A 27908-nucleotide genomic window follows, 5' to 3' on the forward strand; every position below is an offset into this window, starting at 1 on the left:
AGTTGCATAGAGCAAGAGCTAGAAGCCTATAGAATGTATTACAAAGTGGAAATAACTGTATGATTGATTTTGTGCTTGAGTTGCATTTTGTTTCACATCCTAAGGCGAATAACTTAATTTGAAAGCTTTCCTTATAATTTCAAATTCAGCTTATTAGAATTGTTTTTAGTGGTCATGCTCACCATGCAATTCATGCACTATCTCCTCAGCCATCCCAGTGATTCAGTAAACTTCATAATTGTAAATAAATTTTATTGAATTGCCAGAAATCAGGATAGAGTATCAAAATAAAATGCTGGCTCCGTTTTTTAGCTATTCACATTCTACTCTTGACCAAGATAATCGAAAAATGTAAATTTCTGACAATACTCATTATCTTAAGCGGAGGAATAATGGGCCTAAAAACAACCCCGTCCATCTTTTTTTTTTTTTTTTTTCCTTCTGGATGTTTACTTGCATGTAACAAAAAATTAAAATTGTCTAACCCATGTCCAAAGGATATCCTGAAATGAATTATTCACTCCATGGCATTGAAAACGCGCACGCACGCACGCGCGCGCGCGCGCACACACACACACACACACACACACACACACACTCTTAGGACAAGGTAAGCAACTTTAGGGCAGCTGCCGAGTAGAATATCAAGAAATCGGATCCAGCTGAGAATTCCAATTACCTAATGAGGGCGATCTGCTTACACTCTCATTTCTTGGTCTAATTCATTGTAATCTCGATCACAGAAATCATGCATTGAAATTACGAATATTCAGCTGGCTTGTTTCTTTCACGTCCTTTTCGGGGAGAGGGGAATTTCGGTTTGCAAAGAAATACGCCTGAGCAGCACCCAAGATGGAGCAGTAGCAACCGTCCCTCGCAAAGGGTCCCCTACCGCTTTGGGTTGGTATATCCCCTGGGAGGAGAACACATTGCAGGAAATTCGTTGAGAACACAAAATGCAATTTTTATTGGCTCATGAGAAAGTAAAAAATTCTCCGCGAGCTCCCGCCAGCCCCAGCACTGGCCCCGGCGCGGACTCTCGGCCGGGGTCTCCGTTACCGGGACCTCGCAGCCCCGCGACTCCGCCCGCGCCAGGGCCCTCGCCCACCAGCCGCCGCGGCCGGGCCGGGCCGGGCCGAGGAGGCGCTCGGTGGGCGCCGCCGTGACCCGCCTCCACTCGGTGTCTGTGCTTTGCAGGTGGGGAGCAGGAAGAGCACAGAGGACACGCCGGCGGCCGCTGAGCAGCCCCCAGACCCTCGAGCGAGCCGCCGCTCCGCCGCCGCAGAAGCCCGCGCACCCACCCACCCGGGCGGCCGGAGGCCTGAGCGCCGGAGCCGGGGAGCCCGGGAGCCCCGCGGCCGGGGGCGCCAGCCCCTCCCCCCGCGTACCGCAGCGGGCGCCGGGGTGAGCCGGCGGTAGCGGGGAAAGCCCTCCGCCCCCGCCAGGGGGACCCGGGAAGCCCGCGCCGGCTCCTCCCGCGGACGGCGGGGATCCCCTCCTCCGGCCCCGCCCCCACCCTCCCCCGGCCCGGGCGCCCGGGCGGTTAACCCTCCCCGCGCCGCGGCGCACTCGGGCCGGAGCGCGGCGCCGCGGATCCCGACTCCCGGGCGCCGGAGCCAGCGACCGGGGGCGCTCGGGGCGCGGGGCCCGCTCGGGACTCGCAGCCGCCGGCCCGGGGCTCGGGCCCCGAGGCCGTCCCCAAGCCCTGCCGCACGGGCGCAGCCAGGCGCGCAACTTTTTCCCTCCCGAGCCGGTGCCCCCGCAGTTCCTTGGCCGGCGGCCGGCGGCGCACTCCCGGCGGGGGACCAGGGAGGGGTGGGCGTGAGGCGAGCAGCCCGGCGAGGCGTGCGCGCGGGCGGACCAGGGGCAGGGGTCCGGGCAGGGGTCCGGGCAGGGGTCCGCGGCGGGGTGGCCCGACGCGCTGCAGCGCCCCGCGCAGGTGATGCGCCCGCGCGTCCGGCCCTCGCTAGGGGGGCGCGGCGAGGGAGGGACGGAGGGACGGAGGGAGGGACGGAGGGAGGCAGGCGGGAGCGGGGGGCGCCGGCGCCCCTGCCGCGCCGCCCGAGGTGCTCCCCGGCGCTCCCGACCGGCAGGCGGGCCCCCGCCCCGCCCCGCCCCCGGCCCCGGCCCGCCCGCGCACCCCAGGGCTCCCATCCCGCAGACTCCCTCCTCCGCGTCTCCCTGTCACACACGCGCTCCCCGAAGCCGCGCGCGCCGCAACTCCGTCTCGGTCCCCGCAGGTGATGTCATGCCCATTGTTTTGGTGCGCCCAGCCAATCGGACTCGCCGCCTGGATTCTACCGGAGCCGGCATGGGCCCTTCCTCGCACCAGCAGCAGGAGTCCCCGCTCCCGACCATAACGCATTGCGCAGGGTGCACCACCGCCTGGTCTCCCTGCAGCTTTAACAGCCCTGACATGGAAACCCCATTGCAGTTCCAGCGCGGCTTCTTCTCAGAGCAGCCGCCGCCGCCGCGCTCTTCGCACCTGCATTGCCAGCAGCAGCAGCAGCAGCAGCAGCAGCAGCAGCAGAGCCAGGACAAGCCGTGCCCGCCCTTCGCGTCCCTCCCGCACCCTCAGCACCACCCGCACCTCGCGCACCAGCAGCCCGGCAGCGGCGGCAGCAGCCCATGCCTCCGGTGCAACAGCTGCGCCTCCTCCGGCGCCCCGGCGGCGGGGGCGGGGGCGGGGGATAACCTGTCCCTGCTGCTCCGCACCTCCTCGCCCGGCGGCGCCTTCCGGACCCGCACCTCCTCTCCGCTGTCGGGCTCGTCGTGCTGCTGCTGCTGCTCGTCGCGCCGGGGCAGCCAGCTCAATGTGAGCGAGCTGACGCCGTCCAGCCATGCCAGTGCGCTCCGGCAGCAGTACGCGCAGCAGCCGGCGTCCGCCTCCCAGTACCACCAGTGCCACAGCCTGCAGCCCGCCGCCAGCCCCACGGGCAGCCTCGGCAGCCTGGGCTCCGGGCCCCCGCTCTCGCACCACCACCACCACCCGCACCCGGCGCACCACCCGCACCACCAGCCCCAGGCGCGCCGCGAGAGCAACCCCTTCACCGAAATAGCCATGAGCAGCTGCAGGTACAACGGGGGCGTCATGCGGCCGCTCAGCAACTTGAGCGCGTCCCGCCGGAACCTGCACGAGATGGACTCGGAGGCGCAGCCCCTGCAGCCCCCCGCGTCGGGCGGAGGAGGCGGCGGCGCGTCCTCCCCGTCTGCGGCCGCCGCCGCCGCCGCCGCCGCCGCAGCCGCCGCTTCGTCCTCAGCCCCGGAGATCGTGGTGTCCAAGCCGGAGCACAACAACTCCAATAACCTGGCGATCTACGGAGCCGGCGGCAGCGGCAGCGCTGGAGGCGGCGGCGGCGGCGGCGGCAGCGGGCATGGCAGCAGCGGCGGCACCAAGTCCAGCAAAAAGAAGAACCAGAACATCGGCTACAAGCTGGGCCACCGGCGCGCCCTGTTCGAGAAGCGCAAGCGGCTCAGCGACTACGCGCTCATCTTCGGCATGTTCGGCATCGTGGTCATGGTCATCGAGACCGAGCTGTCGTGGGGCGCCTACGACAAGGTAGGCGCTCGAACCCCCGCCCCGCGGTCCGGGCCCCGGGCGCCGGACGCCGGCTGATTGGGACGGGCCCGGTGGGAACTCCCTGTCCGCCAGCCCCGAGCCTCCCGGGACCGTCGGAGTCGCCCGCCCGCCGGGACAGCGAGCACCGCTCGGGCGCGCACCCCCAAGGCGCGGGGCAACTCGAGAGAGAAAGCCTTTCCGCGCGCAGCCAAAGTTTTGAAGGCAGGGAGTGTCCAGCGCGTTTGGGGACATTAGATACTTGGCTCCAGGAGTGGGGGGGGGGGCTTGCTGTTTTCCTTTCCGGGTGCTCGGGATTTAGGAGACCCTTTCAACCCAGAGCGCTTAAACTCAGGATTAACTCCCGCTGGGCTTCAAGAGCCCGGGATCCGTGCTGGAGCCTGTGATGGCCCCGACCCGCTGCCCGGCCTCCGCCTGCCCTGTCTCCTCTCACTTCCCTTTGAGGCCAAGTGATCTGAGAGATCACAGGGCCAAGGCAGGTGCTCCCCTCCCCACCCCTCCTCCTCCTCCTCCTGGGAGTTCAACCTCACTGGCCGGGGACTGACCGACCCCCACCCACTCCGGCGTTGGGGGCGGCGGGGGGGGGGGGGTGGGGGTGGTCCTGGAAGGTGGTTAAAAGTACTGGTTTCTTAAAAGTGCTTCTGTCTGACTGTGTTGCAGGCGTCACTGTATTCCTTAGCTCTGAAATGCCTTATCAGTCTCTCCACAATCATCCTGCTCGGGCTGATCATCGTGTACCACGCCAGGGAAATACAGGTAACTTAGATTCTGCTCTTTGTGAATGACCCAGAGCGCTGCCGCCAGCCTGGAGAAGCGCGAGGCAGCTTTTTCCATACCCTCCTGTCCTTGCTTGAGGTTACAGAAGGCACATGCTCTAGTCTTGCCTTAGCACCTGACCTGTTCTTTCAAGAAGTTCAAAACAAAACAGTGCAGCATGTAAATATGCATTTGCCCCTGGGTTGTATTTGTTAAACCCTTGAAGATTTTCCCCTCTCTTCTTCACACAGATATCCTTCCCTAAATCAGACCCAGCATTTGTTTTCCCTAAGGCCAGTTTTGTCCTAGCCTTCGTCTGTAGGGTAAACACGAAGTCTCATTTGATACACCTATCCCCAGTGGGTGCGTCATTATGGAAGATAGTGTCCATCTATCTATATCATCTTCTATAATGGAGCTTAGAGAAGAAAATAGGCTCATGACATTCCTAGCTAGTATATGTAAATAAGACCCGAGAAAAGCTCAAACTCTTTCTGTGTCCCCAAGCCTTAAAGAAAAAAAAAAAAAAATCTGTTCTAATACAAAGGTCAGAATACAAATTCTGTATATGTGGTACTTTGGTAGATTTTTAGCTGCAGTCATTACACGGCCTTTTAAAAAAAAATGTCATTTAAGAGCAAAGGCCACTGCCCTTGTGAGCAGTCCTGTTAGGAAATGTTTTTGTTTAAATGCAGCCAGGAACTCTATTGTTGGATTTGGCTGTTACTAACAATTTCAGAATACTCGTATAAAATTCATAGGTTATCTTTTGAGTTGTTTTCTTTGCTGTAGGCTTCAGTCAAAGGAATATTAAGGTTTGTGAATTAAAATGACTCGAGTTTCCAAAAATGAAGTAAGATAAGATTGGGATTTACTAGTTTAGAATTTGCACTAATACATATTTTCTGATTTATTTTTTGGGGGGGGGGCAGTTGTTAGATATTTGTCAGAACTCTTAAACCCTTAAATTTCGGGTGCTTTTCTTTAGGGATTGCCTTTCAATTTAAAACATCATATAGAACTTGCCATTTAAATTTAATACTAATTATGTTAATTCAGTTTGAGGTTAGTCATTAGCAAGCACAAAGAAACCAATTTTAACTATTGTGCAAACAAAGATGCCCATGACCGTGAATGAGCGGGGAGAATGACCTCTTCTCATTTTCACATTTGCAAAGACTTGGAACAGTGTCCTTCTGAAAGGAGAAAGTTAGAAAATGAGAATTAGAGTGAGCATATTTAGAGGTAAGTAATAAAGCTGCACTGGGCAAAAGAAGACAGACCCGTACCAGAACTCTAACATTTCAGTAATTGACACGGAGGCCCATTTTGATTCGATGCTTGTGATAGTGGTCTTCTGAGATTCTTTCAAACGTTTTTAAGTGATACTAAAATGTGACTTACACATAATGAGTCCATCTTCTCTTTTTGACTTCAAGAGTAGACACTCAGAGCCGGGAGGAACAAAATAGAATTAATGGTACTTTGACTCAGTTTAAAGATGGGGAGCCCAAAGTGAGAAGAGGTGCATGGCTGGCTGGATCACACAGCTGGGCAGGGCAGAATGTGACCTGGCTCTGTCCTCTACCTTCTAGTCCAGCTTGATTCCTGCGGTGGTGTGGTCTGGTACTTGCCAGCGGCCCTGAAGCATGGACAGTTTTTGGTTCATGGTGTCTTTCTCTAAATCTAAAAGTTCGTCATATGAATAGGTTAAGTTTAAAAGGTGGTTGTAAAATCTTCGCAGGTATTTTTAAAAATCAACTAACTTAAAACAACTTTTTTTTTTTTTTTTCTTGGTGCCTGGACTGGTTTTACTTTGTTCACTGTGAAAGAGAACTTGCTAATGTTTCTATTGAGCATTAGCTTTGTACAACTGTCCATTCCTTCTGAAAAGCACACAGATAAACAGGCATTTGTTGGGGAGACATTGGGTGATAGTCCCATCGAGGGCAAAGTGTCTTCCTGAAAACCCTGATATTTAAAGAATTATTGGGAGATTTTTAAAAAGTAACTTATAGGAATTTGTGAAGAATAGCCCAAATGTTAATTATATGTTATTAAAACTTTTTGATACCTTATTAGGACTCTTGAAACTTCTAGAAACTAATAAAAATACAAGAAATCATATTTTTATGGGTTTTTCACACTTGGAATTCCACTCACTGGCTCATTTTGAGGACTATGTCTGTTGCACAAATGCATGGGAATATTGATTAGAAGATGAATAGCATTGGTGGCAAAAATGAGGACTTGGGTTGTTCCTCTAAAACTTACAAGCACAGTGAACTTCTTTATACTTCTCTACTCAACATAAATATCCCAGAATGTTGGATTTTTTAAAAATTGGTTTTATTTTGCATGATATAGTATCTGTTAAAACAGCCACATATGGGTTACTGGGGTGGCTCAGTGATTGAGCCTTTGGCTCTGGGTGTGATCCTGGAGTCCCGGAATCCAGTCCCACATTGGGCTCCCTGCATGGAGCCTGCTTCTTCCTCTGCCTAAATCTCTGGCGTTCTTTCTCGGTGTCTTTCATTAATAAATAAATAAATAAAGTCTTAAAAAAGAAAAACACACTTAAGAGAATTTCAAAATAGATGCTTGGATAGTATTATTCAGTTGTTTTGGTTATAGCTTTTCCACTCAGTGTTTTATCTGAGGGGGGGATTTCTTCCTTATGCTGAAGCTCCAGATGCTTATCTGAGATGCTTCTTAAAAAAATTGAAAACGAAGAGGACCAAATAAACATGAGGACCCTGAGCTAGAAGTCAAGAAACAGAGAAAAATGTACTAATTTATCCAGATAATAGAGTCAGCCATGCTGCCAAAATAGTTGACCCTGAAGCTTAGTGAAACTAAGCACACAGGCTTACGTTATCTATGTTTGGAAAATTATGCATTGTGCCCCTTTCTTACTTCTTGATGTCACTGTTCTAGGTGTATTTGTTTCATAAGTTTTAAGCAAGTAGGCACTTGTCAGTTTACTATTAACAATTCCAAACATACGGAGTACCTTTGAGGGAAAGAAATAAGTGTAGGGGTTATATTGCCAATCAGAGCATGTCTTTGAATGGAGCATGTAGTCTAAAATGACAGTTTTTCTTTTTCCATTTAGCATACTAGCATGACGATTGGATAGGGAGAGCTAGCTAGTTTGGGCTTCTGGTATATGGTATGGTTTCTCACTGCAGTCAGACAAAGTGTCATAGATATGTTCTGGCTCTCTGTCCACCGGAATTGCTTAACGAAGCTTGGGGAGGCCCTGACATTTCCATGAAGAACCTTGGAAAGCAAGTCAGTGTGACCTTTTATAAAATGTTTATACACACTTTGGCAAAATAAGATGGTTCAGGTGAGTCATGGTCGGAAGTGCTTGAATTAAAATAGTGCAATGAGGAGGCTTTGGAAGAACAGAGCTCAGTACATTGCTGTTTTGGTATCATTTTTCAGCACCACAGACAGCTCTGTGCATCAGGCCTTAGTTTGTCCATGTCACTAATTGTTTGAATGCCCCGCCCCCACCCAAGATGAAATCACTATTGTGAATCTATGTGCCAGAATGCTTATACAAAATTAGATTTAGTGGGAGCAGGTTTTCAGCTAAGTAGATCTTAGACCTTTTTCCAGTAGACATTTGGCTTTACTTTCTACATCCATCAGTAAAGCCAAAGCAACAACAACAAAAATAAACAAAAAAGCCATCCAAGAATGAATGGTGTAAAAAGAAATGAGTAAAATGCCTGTGTATCACAGCCTTCCAACAAAGAAAAGGCACTCTGGGGATTTTGTGTGTGTGTGTGTGTGTGTGTGTGTGTGTGTGTTTTAATGTGATTTGGAAAGGTCACTTGATACTAAATAAGTGGCTTTGCCTTCTTATGTCTCAGGTCAAATAATAACAACAGAGGGATGACATCTTATGACTTTCCTTTTTGCCTCCTCTCCTCTGTGGGATCAGGAATATGTCTGGGATGGAAGGAACAAGTACACAATCAAATTCAACTACCATTTAAAATCTTCAACAGAAAATTTGAACATAGATTTCACTTCCATCTTTTCAACTTCAGTATACTAGAATTTCTCATATGGAAGCAATTTTAGTTGAAAGAGTTGGGTAGTATGTTGAGATAGACAAACATAAGATTCTAAATCAAGAAAGTCCCTTGGACCTCGATCCTCCAGGTTTTCATGGGATTTGGAAGAATCGCTGGTACATACTTTGAAGTGAATGTTTTTGTTTGATTTTGTGTTGGAAAAAGCATAATTATATAATAAGTAGCATTAAAGGAAAACACTTGTTGTTCTTTGGTATCTCTTGCAATGCGCTAAACTCCTCTTCCAAGTTAGCTTTTTAGTGATGGGTGACATAGATCTAAAGCTGGAAAAATAGAAATTAAACTTTCTCTTTGCTCATGCATCTAGGCTGCACAGAGGAAGGAGTGAGTGAAAGCAAGGGCCTTAGCAATGTCTGAAAGGCTCTGGTTGGAGAGGAGTGGCTAGGCACCCACTTTGTAAACTCTCATTTGCCTTGTGGTTCCTGGAAAGGAAAGGATGCTCACTTTCCCACTTCTACACAGAGCAAGTGGATGCTTCCAGACCACGCAGATAATATGGCATATAGCTATTATTATTCATACAATAATAATACATATAGTAAGAATAAACAGTACAGAAGAGTTTCAAAGAAATGTGATAGGCACATCGTCTCTACCTTCAGACCTATTTCTGAGGGGCAGCCACTTTGAAGTTTCTCGTATACTCTTCCAGAGTTTTCAGAATTGAATATTTAGATGTGTTTAGATACAGACAAACCTTGCTTTTATTTCCTGATAGATCTTGGAGTTTTTTCCTCCTCAGCACATAAACACCTGTCTCGTTCTCTTTTAGCACCTGCACGTGATCTTATTTTATGGATGTACTGCGTTCACTGATAGGCATTTTGAGTTTTCTAGGTTTTTGCTATTATAAGCAGGACTACAAATGAACATTCTTGTGTACTTATTTTAAACTACTAATTAGAGTATGTGTATATGGTAAATATCCAGCTGTCAGATCGCCGAATCAAAGGACATTTGTGTTTGAAATGGAAAGGTATTGCCCACCAGCCCTTCAAAAAGGGTTTACATTCACCACATCCTCACACATTATCCCCCCACAGCATTGTTAACCTCTGATACTAAAAAAAGGGATTTTAAATATCTTTAGCTTTTTGAAGTCTAAAAAGGTTTATTTTTCTATAAAAAACTATTTTGAAGAAAAAAAATGTAAGGACAAAGCTCATGGCCTCATAGGTTTACTTGTAGCACTGTGTGGTGTCTGGTGGTACCTTATAATGATCTGTTGACAAATTTAACAGTCACTGTAAAGATGCCACCAGAGACAAATATTTGCCACATTTTAATTTTTTCTTACTTAAATTCAGAGATGAAGGAAGCTGAGAGAGTAGAGGGAGGGAATCTTTAATTGGTTCTTCAAAAGGTCTCTGCTCTTGTCAGTGAGGTAGATGAGAATTACCAGTTAACTTGTAAGACTCCAAAAGATAGGGAGGCAGGGAACTTGCCTGAATTGCTTTATTGTGTGGTGGTTAGTTCCTGGGCTGATACCGATGTTGCCAGTAGCTTCCTATATCACTTGTAATGGGACTCTTGGTCCCTTTGACTTGTGTATACTCTGTAGTAACGAAATCACTCAGGACTAATTTTCTCTGCCTGCCCGTGTGAAGATCTCTGCATTATTAATGGGTATGACACTAAATAAAGTGATCGTGGTATGTTTACAGAGCAGCATCACAAATGAATGAAGAGTGCAACTTTAGGTGTACCACAAGTGGGTTTCTGTGATCTGCCAGCTTATTTCTGGGCCATGTTTTGTACAGCTGGGGGAGAAGAGGGCTGTGGGCTGCCGTTGTCCCAAACCACATCTAGCAGGGCATGCAGAGGGAGCCTGTGCTGATTCAATTTCAGAAAGTTACTTATGGTCAGGATATGAAGTGGCTTTGTGAGGCTACTTTTGAATGAATTGCTGCTCAAGAAAAAAAAATAATAGGATGCCTGCTGCTTTGGGAGTATATTTTTAACCCCGAAACTCCTTAAGAATTCTATTTATAAAACTAGCAAGTACGTGGAGGGAATTACCTGGCCCAGTATCCCACCCAGCATGGGAAAGCCCTTGATGTCATCTTCGATGAAAGTGGTCACCCACTTTTCTGCTTGTACCCTCTTCCCATGATTGGGAGTTGGCCTGTACAAGGCTGGCTGTTCCACTGCCAGACAACTCTTAATTTTAGGAAGATTTTCTTTACGTTGAGGTCAGCTCTGGTTTTATTCCTTGCATGCTCAACATTTTAAATGTTTTTGAGCTTTGCAGATCTGATAGAGGAGAAGACGGGAAGGTCCCTTTCCTTCTTGGAAGTGACATTCCAAGGGCACAAGGTTGAGTTAGAGAGGCACACGTTAAGAAACACAATCCTTGCTAGTTGTGATCAGTGTTGTCAGGGGGGCTGTAAGGGCTGAGATAGAAAGTACTTGGAGGAATGGGCGGTGGTACACATCCGAGGGTAATCGGGGGGAGCATTCTCTAGGGATTTGACTTTGAAACTGAGACCTACAAGAAAAGAAGTTGTCAGCAATTGGCAGAGTCTGTGGGAACAGTTTGTGCTAAGGCCTCGGGACCAAAGGGAGTTTCCTGCACTTAAACAAATGAGAGCAAACCAGTGTGGCCCAAGTTGGGGGAGAACAGGAGGACAGTACTGGGTGGAGTAAGAGAGGATGCAGGATTCTCATACTGCAGAGTTGTGGGGCCGTGATAAGGATTTCAGGCCTTTTTTTTTCCTTCTTTGTCAAGTGCACAGTGGGGGAAGTCATTAAAGAGTTTAAAGCATGGGAGAGTCATGATTTAACATACTGTTTAAGCAGACTTTTTGCTGATGTTGTGTGGAGACTGGTCTGGAGATGCTTAGGAGGTTCTTGGCCAGCCATGCCACAGTGGAAGCTGATGTTCATGGTCGGACCTGAGACCTGTGTTGGAGGTAGAGTGTACTTCCTAGCACTGGATGGGATGTGACAGGTGGAGACAAGGAATGTCCCAAAGACAGATCCAAGGGTTCTGGTTGGGGCAGCTGAATGCATGGTGCTGAGAAGAGGAAAACCCACAGTGAAGGGTAAGGATGGGGAGGTGGGAGTTTGTTTTGGCTGAACACATTTAAAAGGCTTCTGATTTTACAGGGAAAGCTAGGGTTCACAAGAAAAGAATGGATAAAGTCACTGAGTGAGAATAAAGATGAGAAGAAGGTCAAGCGTTGATCAACCTTAGACATCTAGAGGTTGTGTAAGGAAGAAGAGCAGAAAGAGATGGGATGAATTGTCCCTGATGTGGAGATTGCAGGATCGTGAAGGAAGGTGCAGTGCTATGTATCACATGCTGTGAAGTCAGTTAAAATGGGGTTGGGAAGTGTCTTTTTGGATTTGACAAATTGAAGGTCATTGCTGACCTTGACGCAGTTTCAGTGGAGTGGTAGAGAAAGAAGACAGATTGCAGTTTCCAGTATAGTAGAATAAATTGATCCCCCCCACCCCGCTCCACAGAATCACAGAGCAAACATTTAAACATTGGTTAGTTCCCCTTAAATGCCCTCCTAATTAAATAGGCCTAGTTTCTTTGAATGTTCCTGATCAGACTTACAATGTCCCTGATCATATTCTTCCGTATTTAACTCTGTTCTGCTGAATTCCCTTTTCCAAAGGAAAAGTTAGAAACGTCCCCAGGTACTTTCAGATGGAACTGTTACCTTCCTCCTTCAAAGATGCTACACGATACTGACCAGTACTGGTCTGAAACGGTCATTGCGCCATAGGAACCATCACCAAGTAAGATTCCTAAAATTGCTATTGAACCAAGAGTACCCTGTTCTGTAGCAACTTGGTTTCAGACTAGTGTTTCAGCCTCAGAATTATTTGAATCCTAATTCCAATGTTTACTTGACAAACACATGTTTCAGTTCAGAAAATGCTGTGGGATGGACTAGTTAAAGAGTTGCTCCATTGCAAGATGCAAATTCGTGCTAAATTGTGTTCCAGAAATGTGGTCAATATTAGTGGCCCCACCTGGTTTGCACACCTGCCACTGACACGTTTAACTCTTCTTCCCGGCTTCTGGCTAGTTGTGAGTTTGAAAAATGTGCCTTGGGAATTCAAGGCATGAGTTCATGAGCCATGGTCAGAGCTCAGAAGTAGGAACTTCTTTGCTGTGAGACATCTGCTCATTCATGATATTTGGTACAGCCTTTCAAGTAATGACAACTCTGTGAACCCTAACTATCAGCCAGCCCACGTTTCTCTACCAGAATGTCATGGAGACTGTCGGATCCCTAGCTGAATCCCCCTATACTGTGAGAGCTGTAACCTTGCGATCTCCCCGTCTGTTAACAGTATCCAAGAAGGAAACAAGACTGAAGTGTTTATTATTTTAAGCATTGTGATGTAGTGTTTGTGACCAAATGCCTTTCCTCTTAAAAATTTCATTTTCCTGTTCAGAGTATAAAATTAATAACTATATTGTATTAGAAAATTGGTAAAATAAAGAAAACGTGAGAAGGAATGTTAGTGTGGTCTCACCACCCAGAGATGATTATTATTTGTGTTCTAATGTATTTACGCAAAGTAGATGGACATGGTATTTGCTGTAGATCTGTAGAAAGAAATTTGGAATTCTTTTCATGTGGTTTTCTTTGGATTTCCCCCTGCCATTAAATACTAGATCCAATTTTTCCCCCATCATATGGCTATAATCAATTTAATCTTTCCCTTACTTTGGAAGCTTAAAAAAGTAGAAAAAACCCTGTTTAAAATAATTTTTTAAAAAATTTTATTTTTAAGTAGTCTCTGCAGCCAATGTGGGGGCTCACACTTAAAACCCGGAGATCAAGAGTCACAACACTGTCTGTCCCCTGTCTGAGCCAGCCAGGTGCCCCTAAAATCATTTCTATAATGAGGACTGTTGCAGATGAACTTTTGTGAGCATCTCGGATGATTTCTTAGGGGAAAGATTGCCAGGAGAGAATTTACTGAGGATATTATTTAAGACAATTCACAGTTTCTAAGTTGTCCCCCAAAAGTTTGTATCAGTCCTTTCATTTTTAAAAAAGATTTTATTTACTTATTCATGAGAGACACACAGAGAGAGGCAGAGATATAGGCAGAGGGAGAAGCAGACTCCCTGCAGGGAGCCCTATGAGGGACTTGATTCTAGAACCCTGGGATCATGACCTGAGCCAAAGGCAGATGCTCGACCACTGAGCAACCCAGCTGCCCTTGGTGCTTTCATTTTTAAAGTGCTTACAAACCATTTCATTAAGAAACCCATTATAGCATTATCTGGAGGTCTAGATAAAATATACTGGTTAGTATTTGGCTTACTGTACTACCTCGAGAGTCTGGGAATTTACTTGTCTATAGTTGGCCTTGTTTTCCTACTTCCCCATGATCTTGGTTTCTAAATCACTAGCTAATCAGGTTTGTAAAAGCGTATCCCTGTTTAACAATTAAAGTTATGTAGGAACAGTGTGAGAGCTGGTATTGGAAGGTAACTTTGTTCCCAGTCTTTTTAATTATAGGAAACTGTACAAATCATAATTTCTGAAATTTTTCTCTGTAAACTTTCTCATTGAGCAGAGCAATCAGACCCTCCTTGGAGTTGTTTGCTGTTTTTCTGCAGCAGAGCCTCGTGGCTTTGTGCACTGCCTCTGGAGCCATTCTGTCTGGGCTCATACCCAGCTCTGCCACTAATTAGCTGTGTGACCTTGGACAAGTTACTTAATCTCTCTGTACCTTGGTATCCTTGTTTATAAAATAGGGAATAGAGAGTATGTCTCTCATCGGGTTCTTTTTCTTTTTAAATAAATTTATTTTTATTGGTGTTCAATTTACCAATATACAGAATAACACCCAGTGCTCATCCCATCATCTCATTGGGTTCTTATGAGGATTATGTGAGTTAATAAGTATAAATACCAAGCACTTGGAACCCTGGCTGGCATGTGGTAAGCACAATTTCGACGTCGGCTGATGGTTATTGTTAGCTATTTTGGAGTTTGTTGGGGTGAAGGGAAGCAATTGGTGCTTAGCCTCTCTGGACTTTAGAAAATAGTGATGATTGGTTGATTGGCTGATTTTTACAAGTCTTAGGAATGGGAACAGGAAAAAAAAAAGTTGGGCATTTGAGCAGTGTTCAGTAGTTTAACTATCTAGAATGTGTGTTCTTTTTTTTTTTTTTTTAATACAAGCTTTGATATCTACTGAGGGCAGCCAATATTATTTTTAACTGAGTTCCTTCACATGCTCCCTCTGGGCACATTGGCTCCCTGAGAAGGTAAGTGTTCATTTTGGCTGTTAGGTTTCAGGTCTGTTAACCGGTGTCAAACTGCTCTATAATGTTATGGCTAACGGTTTTTACCAAAATAGCCATTTCCCCCATGAACCTACCATCTATTTGGCTTCATGCTGAAAAGTAAAGCTGTTTGTGAGCTTCATTAACTCCTTCAGGCACCCAGGCCCTAGCTGATGGCATCTCCTCATCACTAATTAGGACCCTGGTGACTTAAAAGAGTTAAGTGAGGTGCTCTGAAACGTAAGCAAAGGGAATAATTTGGATAATGGAAAGTTCTGGTATTAACCCCCTGCTGAAAGGATGCGAGGTAGTAAACAGCCAAAGGCATGCGTGTAAAGGACTGTAACTGACAGTATTTCTTTCCATATTTACTGTTGGGCTACAGGATATGGAAATCAAAACACTTGCTTTTTTCTGCACTGCGTTTGTCTTTGGCAAGAGTTTGGTTTAGTAGGTCACCACTCCCTGCCACAGTGCTTGGAGAGCAACATTCTAAAGGAATGGAGAATTTTTGTGTATAAATATGACAAGTATCCTCGGGTTCAGTGATTGGATTGACTTTTTCTCAGAGAGCTTACATCTCTCCTGTTCCATGTCAGATAATGATTAGTTGAGTCTGTATTATGCCAGGCTCTTTTTGAACAATGTGTTATTGATGGGTGAGTTTTGGACTTTGCTTTTTGAATCTATAAAGCACACTAGGATTCAGACATGATGAACACTGAACCAAACTGTTGTTGACAAGTTTTAACAGCTGGTGTTCTATAGCAATCATTTGTCCTTTGCTTTCTGGATTATTCTGAGCATGTTTGCCCAATAATGTATTTGTCCATAGTGGTTTTGTCCAGTAGGTGTCAAGATGGAGTTGTTTCCAAGTCATCTGACTATTGACATTTGTATGGTCACTGAGGTAGCCTTCTTTCCTTCTGAAAGCTTTGGTCTTCCTAGGGAGTTCTATGTAATAGTTGTATATTAGTTTTGACACAAACATTGAATTTTGGGGAGGAGGCATTAAGCACTAAAACACTATCATGTGTTTCTCATGGTTTGGACCTTGGGTAGTTGTTTCCTCAGAGTAGAGTCTCCTGTGGTGAGGGTGCAAAAATACATGAGGACCAAATGCTTATACTGCTTCATTTTTTGCTAAGTGGCTAAGGGATATTGTGTCTTACTATTGAATTTATTCGTAAGGTCAGGGATTACTTAAAATATTGAAAAATATAAATTAGGCTGAGTGTTACTGAAGCAGCAATATAAAAGTGATGGCTGTGGGGGTTAGAATCATCACTTCATGCTTTTTCAAAGGCCTTAGACTTCTAGACATATGCCCAAGCAAAGCTTTTACTGAGAACTTGTTTATGTGGATTTACCCATGCAATTTTAAGGCTAAAAGTTTTGGTTTTTAGAAACTTGCCATAGGTCGATTTTTGTATTGGTAACTCTTCCCCTACTTGAGAGAAACATCCTTGTATCAAGGAGCATGAAATGCTATCTGTTGAAATGAGAATAGCTTGAGTTATATTTATTTAGTTAAATATGCTGTTAGTTGAAAGCTTTAGCTCAGGCTTCAACCTGTGGCTGATGTTTCAAAAGTCAAGGCTGCTGTTGGAAAATACTTTGAACAGAACTTCTACTTCTTTCTCATTAATATTTCAGTCCAGAGCTTCACTATTTGTTCTCATTTGTCAATATCAAAAAGGATACTTAATGAAAGTGCATTTGGCCAGACTTTCACAAATTAAGCAGTAACGATACAAAGAGAAATCCCTAATGTGCTCGTTTTGTTGGGGTTGGGGGTAGGAGGAGGGAAACCATAGCACTTGCATTTAGGGATGAAAACTATTTTTAAAAAATAGTCTCGATTTGGAGCTGATTGACTGGCTCTTACATATTTCTTGTATCATTTTAGAAAGGTTCCATCTTCTCTATTTTCTTTTTGTTCTTCAGCGAATCTATTTTACATGATCTCTTTTATCCTTTGTGACAACTGTACCTACTTGGCAGTTATTGGACTTTGGCCGTGTTTCTGCTTTACACCTCAGATGCATCCCCTGAGTGTTCCTCGCATTGGGGGATGAAGATCAAGCCCACTTGCTGTTGTGTTCACGATCTTTGCTTGGTCTGATCCTCTGTATGCCAATTGCTTCACTGGCAGCTAAAATTATTTCAAAATCATTTATCCAAATCCATCTCATTGTAGCCTTATGTAATTGGCCACAGAGGGAAAGCGGATGTGCGTGTAGGACTCCATCCCTCAAACCTGTGTCAGAACATCCTGTGTGGAGACCACACAGCACAGTCAGCGGCAAACGTGTGTCCAGTAGCAAAAGGGCTTCTCTGCATCATTGTGCGGGAGCGCATGTGGCCACAGGAGATGCTCACTGAGATGCCAGGTGGGATGAAGGCTCATTTTCAGGACCTGAATTAGGACTGGTTGCCACATGGGAGTTCACCAAGCAATTGCAAAGGGAGAGGCTTGGGAGGCTGGTGGGATGGAGCTGAGAAGCTCAGAGAACCTCTGTGAGGTGTGCTCTAGCTGCATTCCCAGGCTGAGGGTGAATTTTTGCTAATTTCCTCTGTCCTCTAGTGGTATAGGGATAACCTGTACATTTCCAGTGAGGTCAAAGCAGTCAATGATCCTAGTCCTCTTTTTTCATAACCACAGTGTGGGGCATTACAGTGAAGTGCTACAAATGTGTCCCTCTTTACTGAGGAGATAAGAAGGGCAGGATTTTAAAATCCTCTCATTGACTTTGTTTTTTTTTTTTTTTTTTGTATTTTTTAAAGATTTTATTTATTTATTCATGAGAGACACACCAAAGAGAGGCAGAGACATAGGCAGAGGGAGAAGCAGGTTCCTCGAAGGGAGCCTGATGCAGGACTCAATTCTGAGACCCCAGGATCATGCCCTGAACCAAAGGCAGACACTCAACCACTGAGCCACCCAGGCATCCCTGGCAAGTATGGTTTCTATAAAGGAAAGTTTCTGCATGACCCAAGTCCTCAGGCTCCCTGCTGGATCTTGCATTTCTGGGATTGAGGTGAAATGGCGTACTGGAGTTAGACTTAGGTCCTCCCAGGTGGGTCGAATGGCTGTAGTAGAAACTACTTCCATGGGAAGTCTGAGAACCCCAGAGCTCAAGGTCCTGCCAGTAATGGGAGGCTGGTCCTGTCTGTTCCTTGATGCCCCGTAACTTGGGCTTGGGAAGCTAGGCTGGTGGTGGTGTCAGGCTCAGGACACCATGGCTGTGGCTGGCCTCAATCAGGGAAGGGAGGCTCACTTGTTTCATACTTTGCAGCAAGTGTTGTATAGTTGACTGTTCTCTACCTCCAAATTTTACCAGAAAAAAAAAAATCACACATGAAGCTGGGAAGCAGTAAAGAGTGTTGGGTTTTTTCTTTAGGTCTGGATTTCCAGAATTTTTCTTTAAGTCTGGAATGAATAATTGATTGATTTGCTTATTTCTCTTCCCTCATGATTAAAATTCCGTTTCCTATAGATAATCGTCACCCCTCCTAGCTGCCTGTTGGCCCTTTCCCCCTTACCATTCTCACAGGCCTCCTCCTTGCCCTACATTTGCTTACCTAGCAAAGGGCTCTCCTGGCCAACCTCCTAGGGTTCCAGGGAGGGAACTGACTCTTCTTCCACCCCCTCCTCCCTCCCTTCCTCCCAGTGGACTCACAGGATCCTAAAGACATTTCCTTCTTAGTGCCTTTTGCATTACCCCTGCTTTCTGGTGACTTTCTCAAATACCTCAGTTCTGTGTTTCCTGAACTTTAACTTTTTCCTGGTCCTCCTACAATGTCTACTCTATTTACATTTATTTACTATTTTATATTTATGTTGTTTATATTATATGCTATATTTCACATTATATTGTGGTACTATAATGTGCAATGTATTACATATAATATATAATATTATATATAACATATTTTGATGCTTCTACAATATGTACTTCTGTATTACCCTGTGACAATATATTGCTATATATAATCATAAAATATATACCATAGAACATACTAAGTAAAACCTAACACAGTAATTATATGTTGTATATTACACAATGTTATATAAAATATTTATATAAAATATATTAGAGTAATAGTATATGTTATACATTATTTATATTTGAATATTTTGACTATTATTTTTAGTATTTTTCCTTTTTTTTAAGATTTTTTTTTTGAGAGAGAGAGCATGTGTGCATGTGGGGGAAGGGGCAGGAGGAGAGGGAGAATCCCAAGCAGACTCCCCACTGAGGGAGGAGCTGGATGAGGGGCTGCATCTCATGACCCTGAGATCATGACCTGAGCTAAAATCAACAGCCAGACACTTAACCAACTGAGCCATCCAGGCCCCCTGATTCAGTATTTTTTTAAAAATTAATTCCCTTCTTTGAGTTTCATCTTAAGTAATAATATCCATGAAATTATGGATTGTAGTGTAATATTTCATATGTTTTTAATATACAGTACATTAACACTGTAAGTAAAGCACAGAATCATCTCAGAGAAATATGAAAAGCCCCTTTCAGGAATTTCTACCTTGCTTCTTATCCTCATCATTTTTAATGCACATTAATGCTTGATCTCTCTCCCCTGCACCTCATTTCTTTCTGGTGGTCCATCGTCCCCACAGCAGGAATGTCGTCCCCAAAGGTACATCTGAGCCTGTCACATCACATTCCATGGCCCTCTGTTGTTGTCAGGGTGACAGCTTTAATGTACATGCGTCATAACTCAGCTCTTGTGATCTGGCCTTCATCTGCCTGTCAGCCCCACTCAGCCATGGTCTTGGCCCTGAATATATCTCTTCTGCTCTGGCAATACCCAATTGCTTGCAGTTCCTGAAAGATAGCACTCTGTTCCATGCCTCTGGGCCTGAAATACCTTTCCCCTTTATTTGTCCCAATCCTGGTGGTGGGTGAAAATTCACCCCAAGAATGCTGCCAGGTAGCCTTCCCTGCTTCACCCCCTCATGAGTTTGATGGACCTGCACTCCTTTCTCTGGCTGCCCTGGGGCTGAACACTGTGACGATGAGCCCTGGTATGAAACAGAACTCAATTTGAACCCAGGTTTTCCTCACTTCTTCCCAGTGACTTCTGACAACCTGTTAGCCACTCTGAGCTTCAGTTTCTCATCAAATGGGGAGAAAAGGGCATAGCTCGTGAAATGGCCGTAAGGATTATACTGGGATTGCATGCTTTGCCCAGTGCTAGACAGATAGCAATCACACGAGCTGTAGTCTTCTTGTTGACTTTGTTGTCTTTGCCATCATTAATCATGACCTTTGTTAGGACTGGACGGTTTTGGGGACAGTCAGGGTGCAGGAGAATGGTGAAGCATCTGGTTTAATATGTAGCCCTCAGTGCCGTGGAGCGGAGGCATTAATACAGCAGCGTGCATCCGGCTCTGAGTCCTGCCTCAGCTGGTAGCTCCCGGAGGGCAGGTGCCGTGTCTGATCCTGCTGTACATTCCCAGGCTGAGCAGTCCAGGGAGCACACCCGAAGTATCTGCATGTAGGGTTCTGTTAAAAAAACCGAAATTCAGCCAGGTAGATCTGAAGATCTAAATGGCATTATTAAACGGTTCATGAATCAGGCAGCATCCCATCCAGCAAGTAGAGGGGAGCGCCCAGGGGCTGTGCAGAATGGTAGGTTTTTCAAGGTAGAGAGGGAATTAGCAAGGAATGCATTGCTTTAGGCAAGGTCTCCCTCCTAAGGGGAGTGGAAGGGGTCTGTGAGCGATTATAACTAGAAATTCTGGTTTAGCTAGTTGAAGGTTGTGTGGCGGAGGGGGATGTTGAAATTGCATTTAGGTTAGGTACTAGGTCTGGGTTTGCTAACACAGGGCTTTAACATAAGTGATGCCATTTCGGGCCTCTGGTTTTCTTTTTCTTTTCTTTCCTTTTTAAAAAAGGTCTTATTTATTTATTCATGAGAGACAGAGACACAGGCAGAGGGAGAAGACCCCCCCTCTCCCCAGGGAGCCTGATGCGGGACTTGATCTCAGGACCCTGGGATCATGACTGGACCAAATGCAGATGCTCACCCACAGAGCCACCCTGGTGCTGGGCCTGTGGTTTTCTTCTTAACTGTTCATACACTTACTGTGATCTCTGTGACAGTCACCTAAGTCATCCCTGTGTCTTTGTCTTTGAAATGGGAACAGCCATAGCTACTTCTGCTTCTGAGTCTACTGACAGATAATTGACCATCTATGGGAAATAAGGTATCTTAGAAGAGATCGTAAGGGCCATAGAATACTAACAATAGTTTAATAAACATGCTTTATTGTAGCATAAGCTCTTTCTACTCAGTAGTATTTTTCTATTCATAATTTCTGTACCACTCAAAAAATTTAGCTTTCACTATTTGTAATTCAGCTTGACTCTGTATTAAAAACTACATTTATTAGGGGCACCCCGGTGGCTCAGTGGTTGAGCGTCGGCCTTTGGCTCAAGTCATGATCCCTGGGGCCCTGGGATCAAGTCCTGCATCAGGTTCCCTGCAGGAAGCCTGCTTCTCCCTCTGCCTGTGTCTCTGCCTCTCTCATGAATAAATAAATAAAATATTTTAAAAATAATTAAAAATAAAAACTACATATTAAAGTGAGTAAAAGTGTACTTAGATATTGAGACAGAGACCTTGGCAACAGCCATGGGGGACACTGGCTGCTGAGTTTTAATCTGTTTCTTGTAGAGGAGAGCACAGACCAAAGAGCAAGGCCAGATCTGTTCAAACTGATCCAAGACTGGATGGGTGCCAGATAAGACTTTTCACCAACTTTTCCCCTCATTTTAATGCTAAAAAACACGCCCAGAAGTGGAGATTTAGGATGCAAATGAAATCTACCAAGTAGGAAACAGCATGTACTGTTCAACTGCACCTGTGCACCTGCACCCGGTTTCCTGGGATTGCCCTCACACTGTGTTCTTGGGTATCACTCAGTTCCCTCATCAGCCCCTGTGAAACGTTCCCTGACCATCATTGGGGAGTCAGCCCCACACCTTTGTCGGGACTGTGTTTCCCTTCAGCTGCACCTGTTGACCCAATTATGCCTTGCCTGTGCCTTTAAATTTTGGGTCCAGCCTCGTGTCTACAGTTGGGTCCAAGGACCCCAGTCTGGTGACCGTGTCATTAGTTGAAGTTGTAGCTGTGTATTTGTTTCTATTTTTAGTAGTTGTATCTATAGAGACAAATCTTGTACATTTGGCTGAAAGAATGTGGAAGTGATTCTCTGCAGTTCCAGCAGGGCTCTGGATTTTAGGAGGTTGGGAATCAGGAGGCTCTAATAGGCGATAGGTTAGCTTCCAATACTTGTGTTTGATGGCAGAACCTTTCTCTTTGAGGATCACTGTTCCCTGAAAGATGATCGATTGCAGAGTCTCCCACTGCGATTGTCCTCTTTGACTTCCTGGTCCTTATAAAACACCATCTGACTTTTTCAGCTCATCTCAGACATCCTCTTCTCTAGGAAGCCTCCTTTGATTACTTCAGTCACTTGATTCTCTTCCTTTATTGAACAGTGTTTGCATTTATTGTCATTCTGTATAATTGAGTGTCAAAGCCTCCTTGAGTTTTCTGTGTGCCCATGCATGACCTCTCAAGGGCATATTTTTGCCACCAAGCTGCATCACAGGCTGCACTGTTGTAGGCTTCTATCCATTGCTCTTGTGGAATTGAACCAGGGTGTGGGTGAGACTGTCAACACAAAATGAACACACCTTTTAGAATTTCTAAGAGAGAAAGAGACTTTTTCTTTTTTCTTTATTTTTTAAGAGAGAGGGAGTGTGCAGGGGTGGGGTGGAAGGGAGAGAGAGAGAAAATTCCAAGTAGGCTTCCCACCCAGCATGGAGACCCATGTGGGGACTCAATCTCACGACCCTGAGATCACAACCTGAGCCAAAATCAAGAGTCAGATGCTTAACCAATGAGCCACCCAGGCGCCCAGAAAGGAAGTGACTTTTATTCGAGCTCATATTAGGACAGCTGCCCAGGATACACAATGTTCATAAAGAAGAGAGTGCTCAGGCAAGGGAACATTTCTGTGGGGTTATATACATTCATTTTTTTTTATATAAAAAGTTACAAGTCATTAGACAAAGGACATTTCAGAAAGTTACCTTAAGTTTCTAGTATATGCAGGACTATGTAATTTAATATTATGGAAACCAGGGAAGTTTCTTCCTTTTTCTTATCTTTTGTGTTCAGATTGCTCCTTTTTGGTTATTATTTTAATGAAGCAGATACACAGTGTGTAGTTGGGGCAGAAATAGAGCCCATGCTTTCATGTTTTGCAGAGTCATTTTTGACCTTGGTAAATATTTAAGTATAGCTTTTCCTGGGAACCCAGGAGAAGAGTCCACAAACATGAAAAGCTGAAAATTTCCTTTATCAATACCTGTTGATTGCACAGATTCTTCTTTAACCTGGAAAAATATGAGAATGTTCATAGATCTGGAGAATTGTACTTGCAAGATAATATAGACTATCAACCTATTAATAGGTGAGCCATGAGATTGATCTTCTCTTGTGTATATAACTTTTCCCATATTTTAATCATGGTTTAGAATGAGGCTTTGAAAATATTGTGCAGTGGAATGGAATAGAAGGCCATGGAATATGGTTTCCTTTATTAAGAATCTGCAGTAAAGTCTTTGCCTTCTATGGCTCTTTTTTTTTTTAAATTTATTTTTTATTGGTGTTCAATTTACTAACATACAGAATAACCCCCAGTGCCCATCACCCATTCATTCCCACCCCCCGCCCTTCTCCCCTTCTACCACCCCTAGTTCGTTTCCCAGAGTTAGCAGTCTTTACGTTCTGTCTCCCTTTCTGATATTTCCCACACATTTCTTCTCCCTTCCCTTATATTCCCTTTCACTATTATTTATATTCCCCAAATGAATGAGAACATATAATGTTTAAAAATGGGTTTTCCCATCGGGTGCCAGGGTGACCCAGTCAGTTGTGTGTCTAACTCTTGATTTTGGTTGGGGTTATGATCTCAGGGTGGTGAGATCAAGCCCTGTGTCAAGCCAGCACTGGGTGTGGAGCCTGCTTGAGATTCTCTCTCTCTCCCTCTGTCCCTACACTCCCCCTCCCCTGTTCATGCACATGTGCGCTCGTTCTCTCTCAGGGAAAAAATAGGTTTTCTTAGCTTTTTAGTTAGTAGGTGATTGTCATTGGCATCCATAATATTTCCAAGTTGGCTGTCTTCCTTGATCCTTTGTGTGATAGACAGCCATTTGAGAAGTTTAGTAAATAAGGTAAATTGTTGTTTATGGTGCTTATTTGCCAGCCTGAATTGGAGTTCTCATTGTCTGATGTGTAGGTGTCTACAGGAGATTATTGCCATCTCTGAGGACAAAAGTAAGTCCCTGGTCTTATGTTCACTCACATGTTGGCATTTGTGTTCTCTGGGTTCACATGCTCACACTAGCAGACCCAAATAACTGCCTTTAGGCAGGGGGCAGAGATGCCTCTTTCTCTGGAGGTTAAGAGAGAACGCCAACAGAGAAAAAGCACCTGGGAGACAGTTCCTTTCTCAGGAATCTGTAGTTCTCATGTTTAATAAGAGACTTTTAGTCCCTCGTCCATTTTTGCAGCTTCCTGCCATAAAACAAACAGATAGATGGCAGCTGCTCTCAAAAATGCCTGTCATGTGTCCATCTCTGGAAATCAGTCACTCCCAGGATAGCAGCTTGCTTCTGTTCAACTCATGTGATTGGAGCTGCTCATGTTCAGAGCCTGTGCTTGGGCTGTTTGTGTTTAGTGTCACGGTTGAATATGTGAGCCTTCTTGAGTCTAGCAGTTGAGATTAATAGGAACAAATGCATGTCCTGGTAAAGTGTTTTCTAGTCTTCCTGGGTGTTAAGCTACAGTAATCAATCTGTGACATCCAGTGGAAGGACTGTGTCTTTGGGTTTTGTGCCATTACAGTAAGGGGTTGGCTAGGTTTTCTTAGTAAAGTCTCCTGTTCCTGAATTGGAGCCTCGAGGCTACAATGAAGTCTGCATGTGTCAACTCTGAATTTGGTAATTATCTCCTATAGTATTTGGGGATTATCTCAAAAATTAGATTTGACAACAAAGGTAATGATGAGATGAAGTGATATTCCTTAGGGAATATACTGAAGATTGACTGCCTGAGGAGAAATACGGTCTTAGAAGAGAAGGTGAGGCAAAGGCAAGATAATAGAAGACTTAATAAACATCCTTAATGCTTTTGAGTGGGCATGGGATGGGAATAGAAGACCACAGACATGACTAATTGATGAACAGGATAAGAGAGAAGACAGGGTTTGTTAGCTACAGCTTTATGACTATTCCTTGGAAAGGTAAAAGCACTAATATGTATCTAAATAGGCAATATGTGTCCTATACTCCCTATGAACAGGCACAGTGTAAGTATATGTATACATATTGTCTCATTTAATCTAGATTGTGATTCTTTTTTTTTTTAGATTATAATTCTTATTTCAGCTAGTGAGTAGCAAGATTGAGCCTGAAATCCACATCTCTACCTTTGCATTTTCTTTTCTTTTGCAACCGCAGCCTTTACTGTTTTCAAATGATTTCACCTGGAATATTCGAGAAAAGCACCATTTTCCATGTCCAGTTAGTAACCACTGTAACAAAGTAACCATGTGAAACTGACAATGCTCAGACATTTAGTTTACTTTAATAAATAAAGGAAGTCATTTCTTCTGAATTTTACATGATTCCAGTTCACCCAAGATGATGCAAGGAGACTGTGGTAGAACCATTTTTATCCATAACTAATTGTCCTGTATAATATGTTTTATTGAGTCCTTTTCATCAGTCTCTACACAGGTGTTCAGAAAGACCCACAGAGATGGGGTTGAAGCCAATATTTAATGATCCGCAAAGGTGAGGTAGAAGATCACTGAGGACTATAATAAAACCCAGATGGTGCCTGAGCCTGCGCTGTACTTTGGGATTCCCACCTTAGCCCCTTATTCAGATCGGACAACTTCTTCACATATTTCCCTAGTGGAGCTACATACATCTCAACCAAACCACATGGCATGGTGGTCCAGGGAAAGATTCTTGGGAAGGAGATATGGATGATTCTAGCTGGTTGTAGCAAATAGGTTTCCTCTCTTAACTCCTCTCAGTTGTTGGTCACTGTCTGTAGTAGCATGGAAGTGAGAATGATTCTTTAGCCCCCAGAAGGGCCAGACTGGCCAAGACCTTGATTGGTTACTTATAGCTGCCATGAGGAGAGGATAGGGAAGTGAGTGACCTGGGTGACACATACTTGCCATCCCTTTTTTGCTACCTGAAACAGATCATTCATGTTTCCTTCTCTGTGCAGATAAACTCTGAAGCCTTGAATGAAGAAGTTACTCCATTTCAAAAGTAATCGTTAAGGAAACTGTCTTCATTATGCTGTTTGACGTGCACAGATTGGTTCGTGTTTTAAGAATGAATGAATGATTTTTTAAAGATTTTATTTATTTGAGAGAGAGAGAGAGAGAGAGAGAGCACAAATTAGGGGGAGAGGGAGAGGAAGAGGGACAACAGAGAGCCTGATATGGGGCTTGATCCCAGAATCCCAGGGCTATAACCTGAGCCAAAGGCAGATGCTGCCAACTGAGCGACCCAAGCGCCCCCTGGAAGGTTCTTTGTGATCTGATCTCTCCCACCCCTGCAGCCTCATAATTTGTTAAGGGCAGCCCATCCTACCCCTGTATACAGACATGCAGACCCCTCATTGGAACCTTCCTTAACTGTTGGGAGAAAGCCTTGCCGTTCTTTCAGTTTTCTGTGTATATGCTACACCTTTTTTTCTGGAATCTACTACTTACATCCATCTGCCTTTGGATCCAGTTCAGGTCTCTCTCTCTGGCAAGCTTTTCCTGACCTAGTTTGTCCTTCTCCTATGTTAGCATCATATAATATACCAGTACTGATCTACTACTGTTATAAGTCATGGTGAGGATGCCCCGGGTAATATTTGTTCAGTCGTTTCTGTGTGTCAGGGACCATGTAAGGGCTGTACTTGGGTTATCTTGTAGTCATTTAATAACTTAGTGAAGTAGGATTATGATCTTACTGCAGAAAGTGAAGTAGACAGAAGTGACTGGCCCAGGAGCACAATCGCCCAAGTGTGGTTGAGCCTTTTCAACGGAACTTAAACGGTTGTTTATAGATTTTGGTCTCCTGACTTGTGAGCTCCTGGACATCATGGACAATTTTGTTGATTTTGTGTCTCTACTATGATCTGACCTGTAGTATAGGCTCAAAATGTTTGCCCCATAAAATTTGAAATCTTAGTTATGATAGGCTAAGCAATCTTTTTGTTTTCTCTCCAAATTTTAGAGTGTAGGAATATACAATAAACTGGTTTCTTTTATTTATTTTTCCTCAGATTTGTGTGTATTCTCTGCCAATTTAACAATCACGTATCCTCAGTATCACATCTTGGCAGTAGTCTTACTTTTGAATTTAACGTGTTCAAAAGGAATAGGGAACTTTAAAATTCCTGCCGTCTGAAGGATTGAGCGGGGTTTCTTTCTCTGATTCTTAATCGCTGTGTCCTTAATGTAAACATTAAGGAATTTAAGGGACAGATGATGTCATATATATAAGGTAAAGACCTAGGTGGTTAAGTGACCACAAATACATTAATTCTGCCTGTCAGAATTCTTATACCACAGAATCTTCCCTCTATTTTTTAAAAGATTCCATTCATTTCATTCATTCATTCATTCATTCATTCATTCATTCATGAGAGACACACACAGAGAGAGGCAGAGACATAGGCGGAGGGAGAAGCAGGCTCCGTGCAGGAAGCCTGATGTGGGACTTGATCCCGGGACTCTGGGATTATGCCCTGAGCCAAAGATAGACACTCAACTGCTGAGCCACCCAGGTGTCCCTCTCCTCTCTATTTTTAAAAAGGTTTTATTTATTTATTTGAGGAAGAGAGAGAGAGAGCGAGTGAGCGAGCACGCACAAACTGGGGGGAGGGGCAGAGGGAGAAGCAGGGAACCCAACTTGGGGCTGGATCCCAGGACCCCGAGATCAGGACCTGAGCCAAAGGCAAATGCTTAACCAACTAAACATCCAGGTGCCCCAATTCTACCCTCTGTGTACCACCACTGATTTATCAGCAAGGTTGGTGGTTCTTTTTTTTGATGGGGAACCTTCCTTGAGAAGAA

At 44.9% G+C, this 27908-nt stretch overlaps 1 protein-coding gene and 1 long non-coding RNA gene across 2 annotated transcripts in view; one reads left to right on the forward strand and one right to left on the reverse strand.

Moving 5' to 3' along the window:
- Nucleotides 1–2217: 2217 nt before the first annotated feature.
- KCNN2 (potassium calcium-activated channel subfamily N member 2) overlaps nt 2218–27908 on the forward strand; it is a 143660-nt gene continuing 117969 nt past the window's right edge. The window contains exons 1-2 of the mRNA XM_025446701.3: nt 2218–3559; nt 4238–4333. Of these exons, the coding sequence (XP_025302486.1) occupies nt 2249–3559; nt 4238–4333 (1407 nt within the window). The 5' untranslated portion in view covers nt 2218–2248. The remainder of the gene's footprint in view (nt 3560–4237; nt 4334–27908) is intronic.
- On the reverse strand, nt 5364–19384 carry LOC125756026 (uncharacterized). Its single transcript, XR_007413876.1, has 3 exons — nt 19262–19384; nt 5738–6019; nt 5364–5529 (listed from the first exon to the last, which is right to left on the reverse strand). It is a non-coding gene; the product is annotated as an uncharacterized LOC125756026 (long non-coding RNA).

The sequence above is a fragment of the Canis lupus genome, chromosome 11 (genome assembly GCF_003254725.2).
Source record: "Canis lupus dingo isolate Sandy chromosome 11, ASM325472v2, whole genome shotgun sequence".
Lineage (NCBI taxonomy): Eukaryota > Metazoa > Chordata > Mammalia > Carnivora > Canidae > Canis > Canis lupus.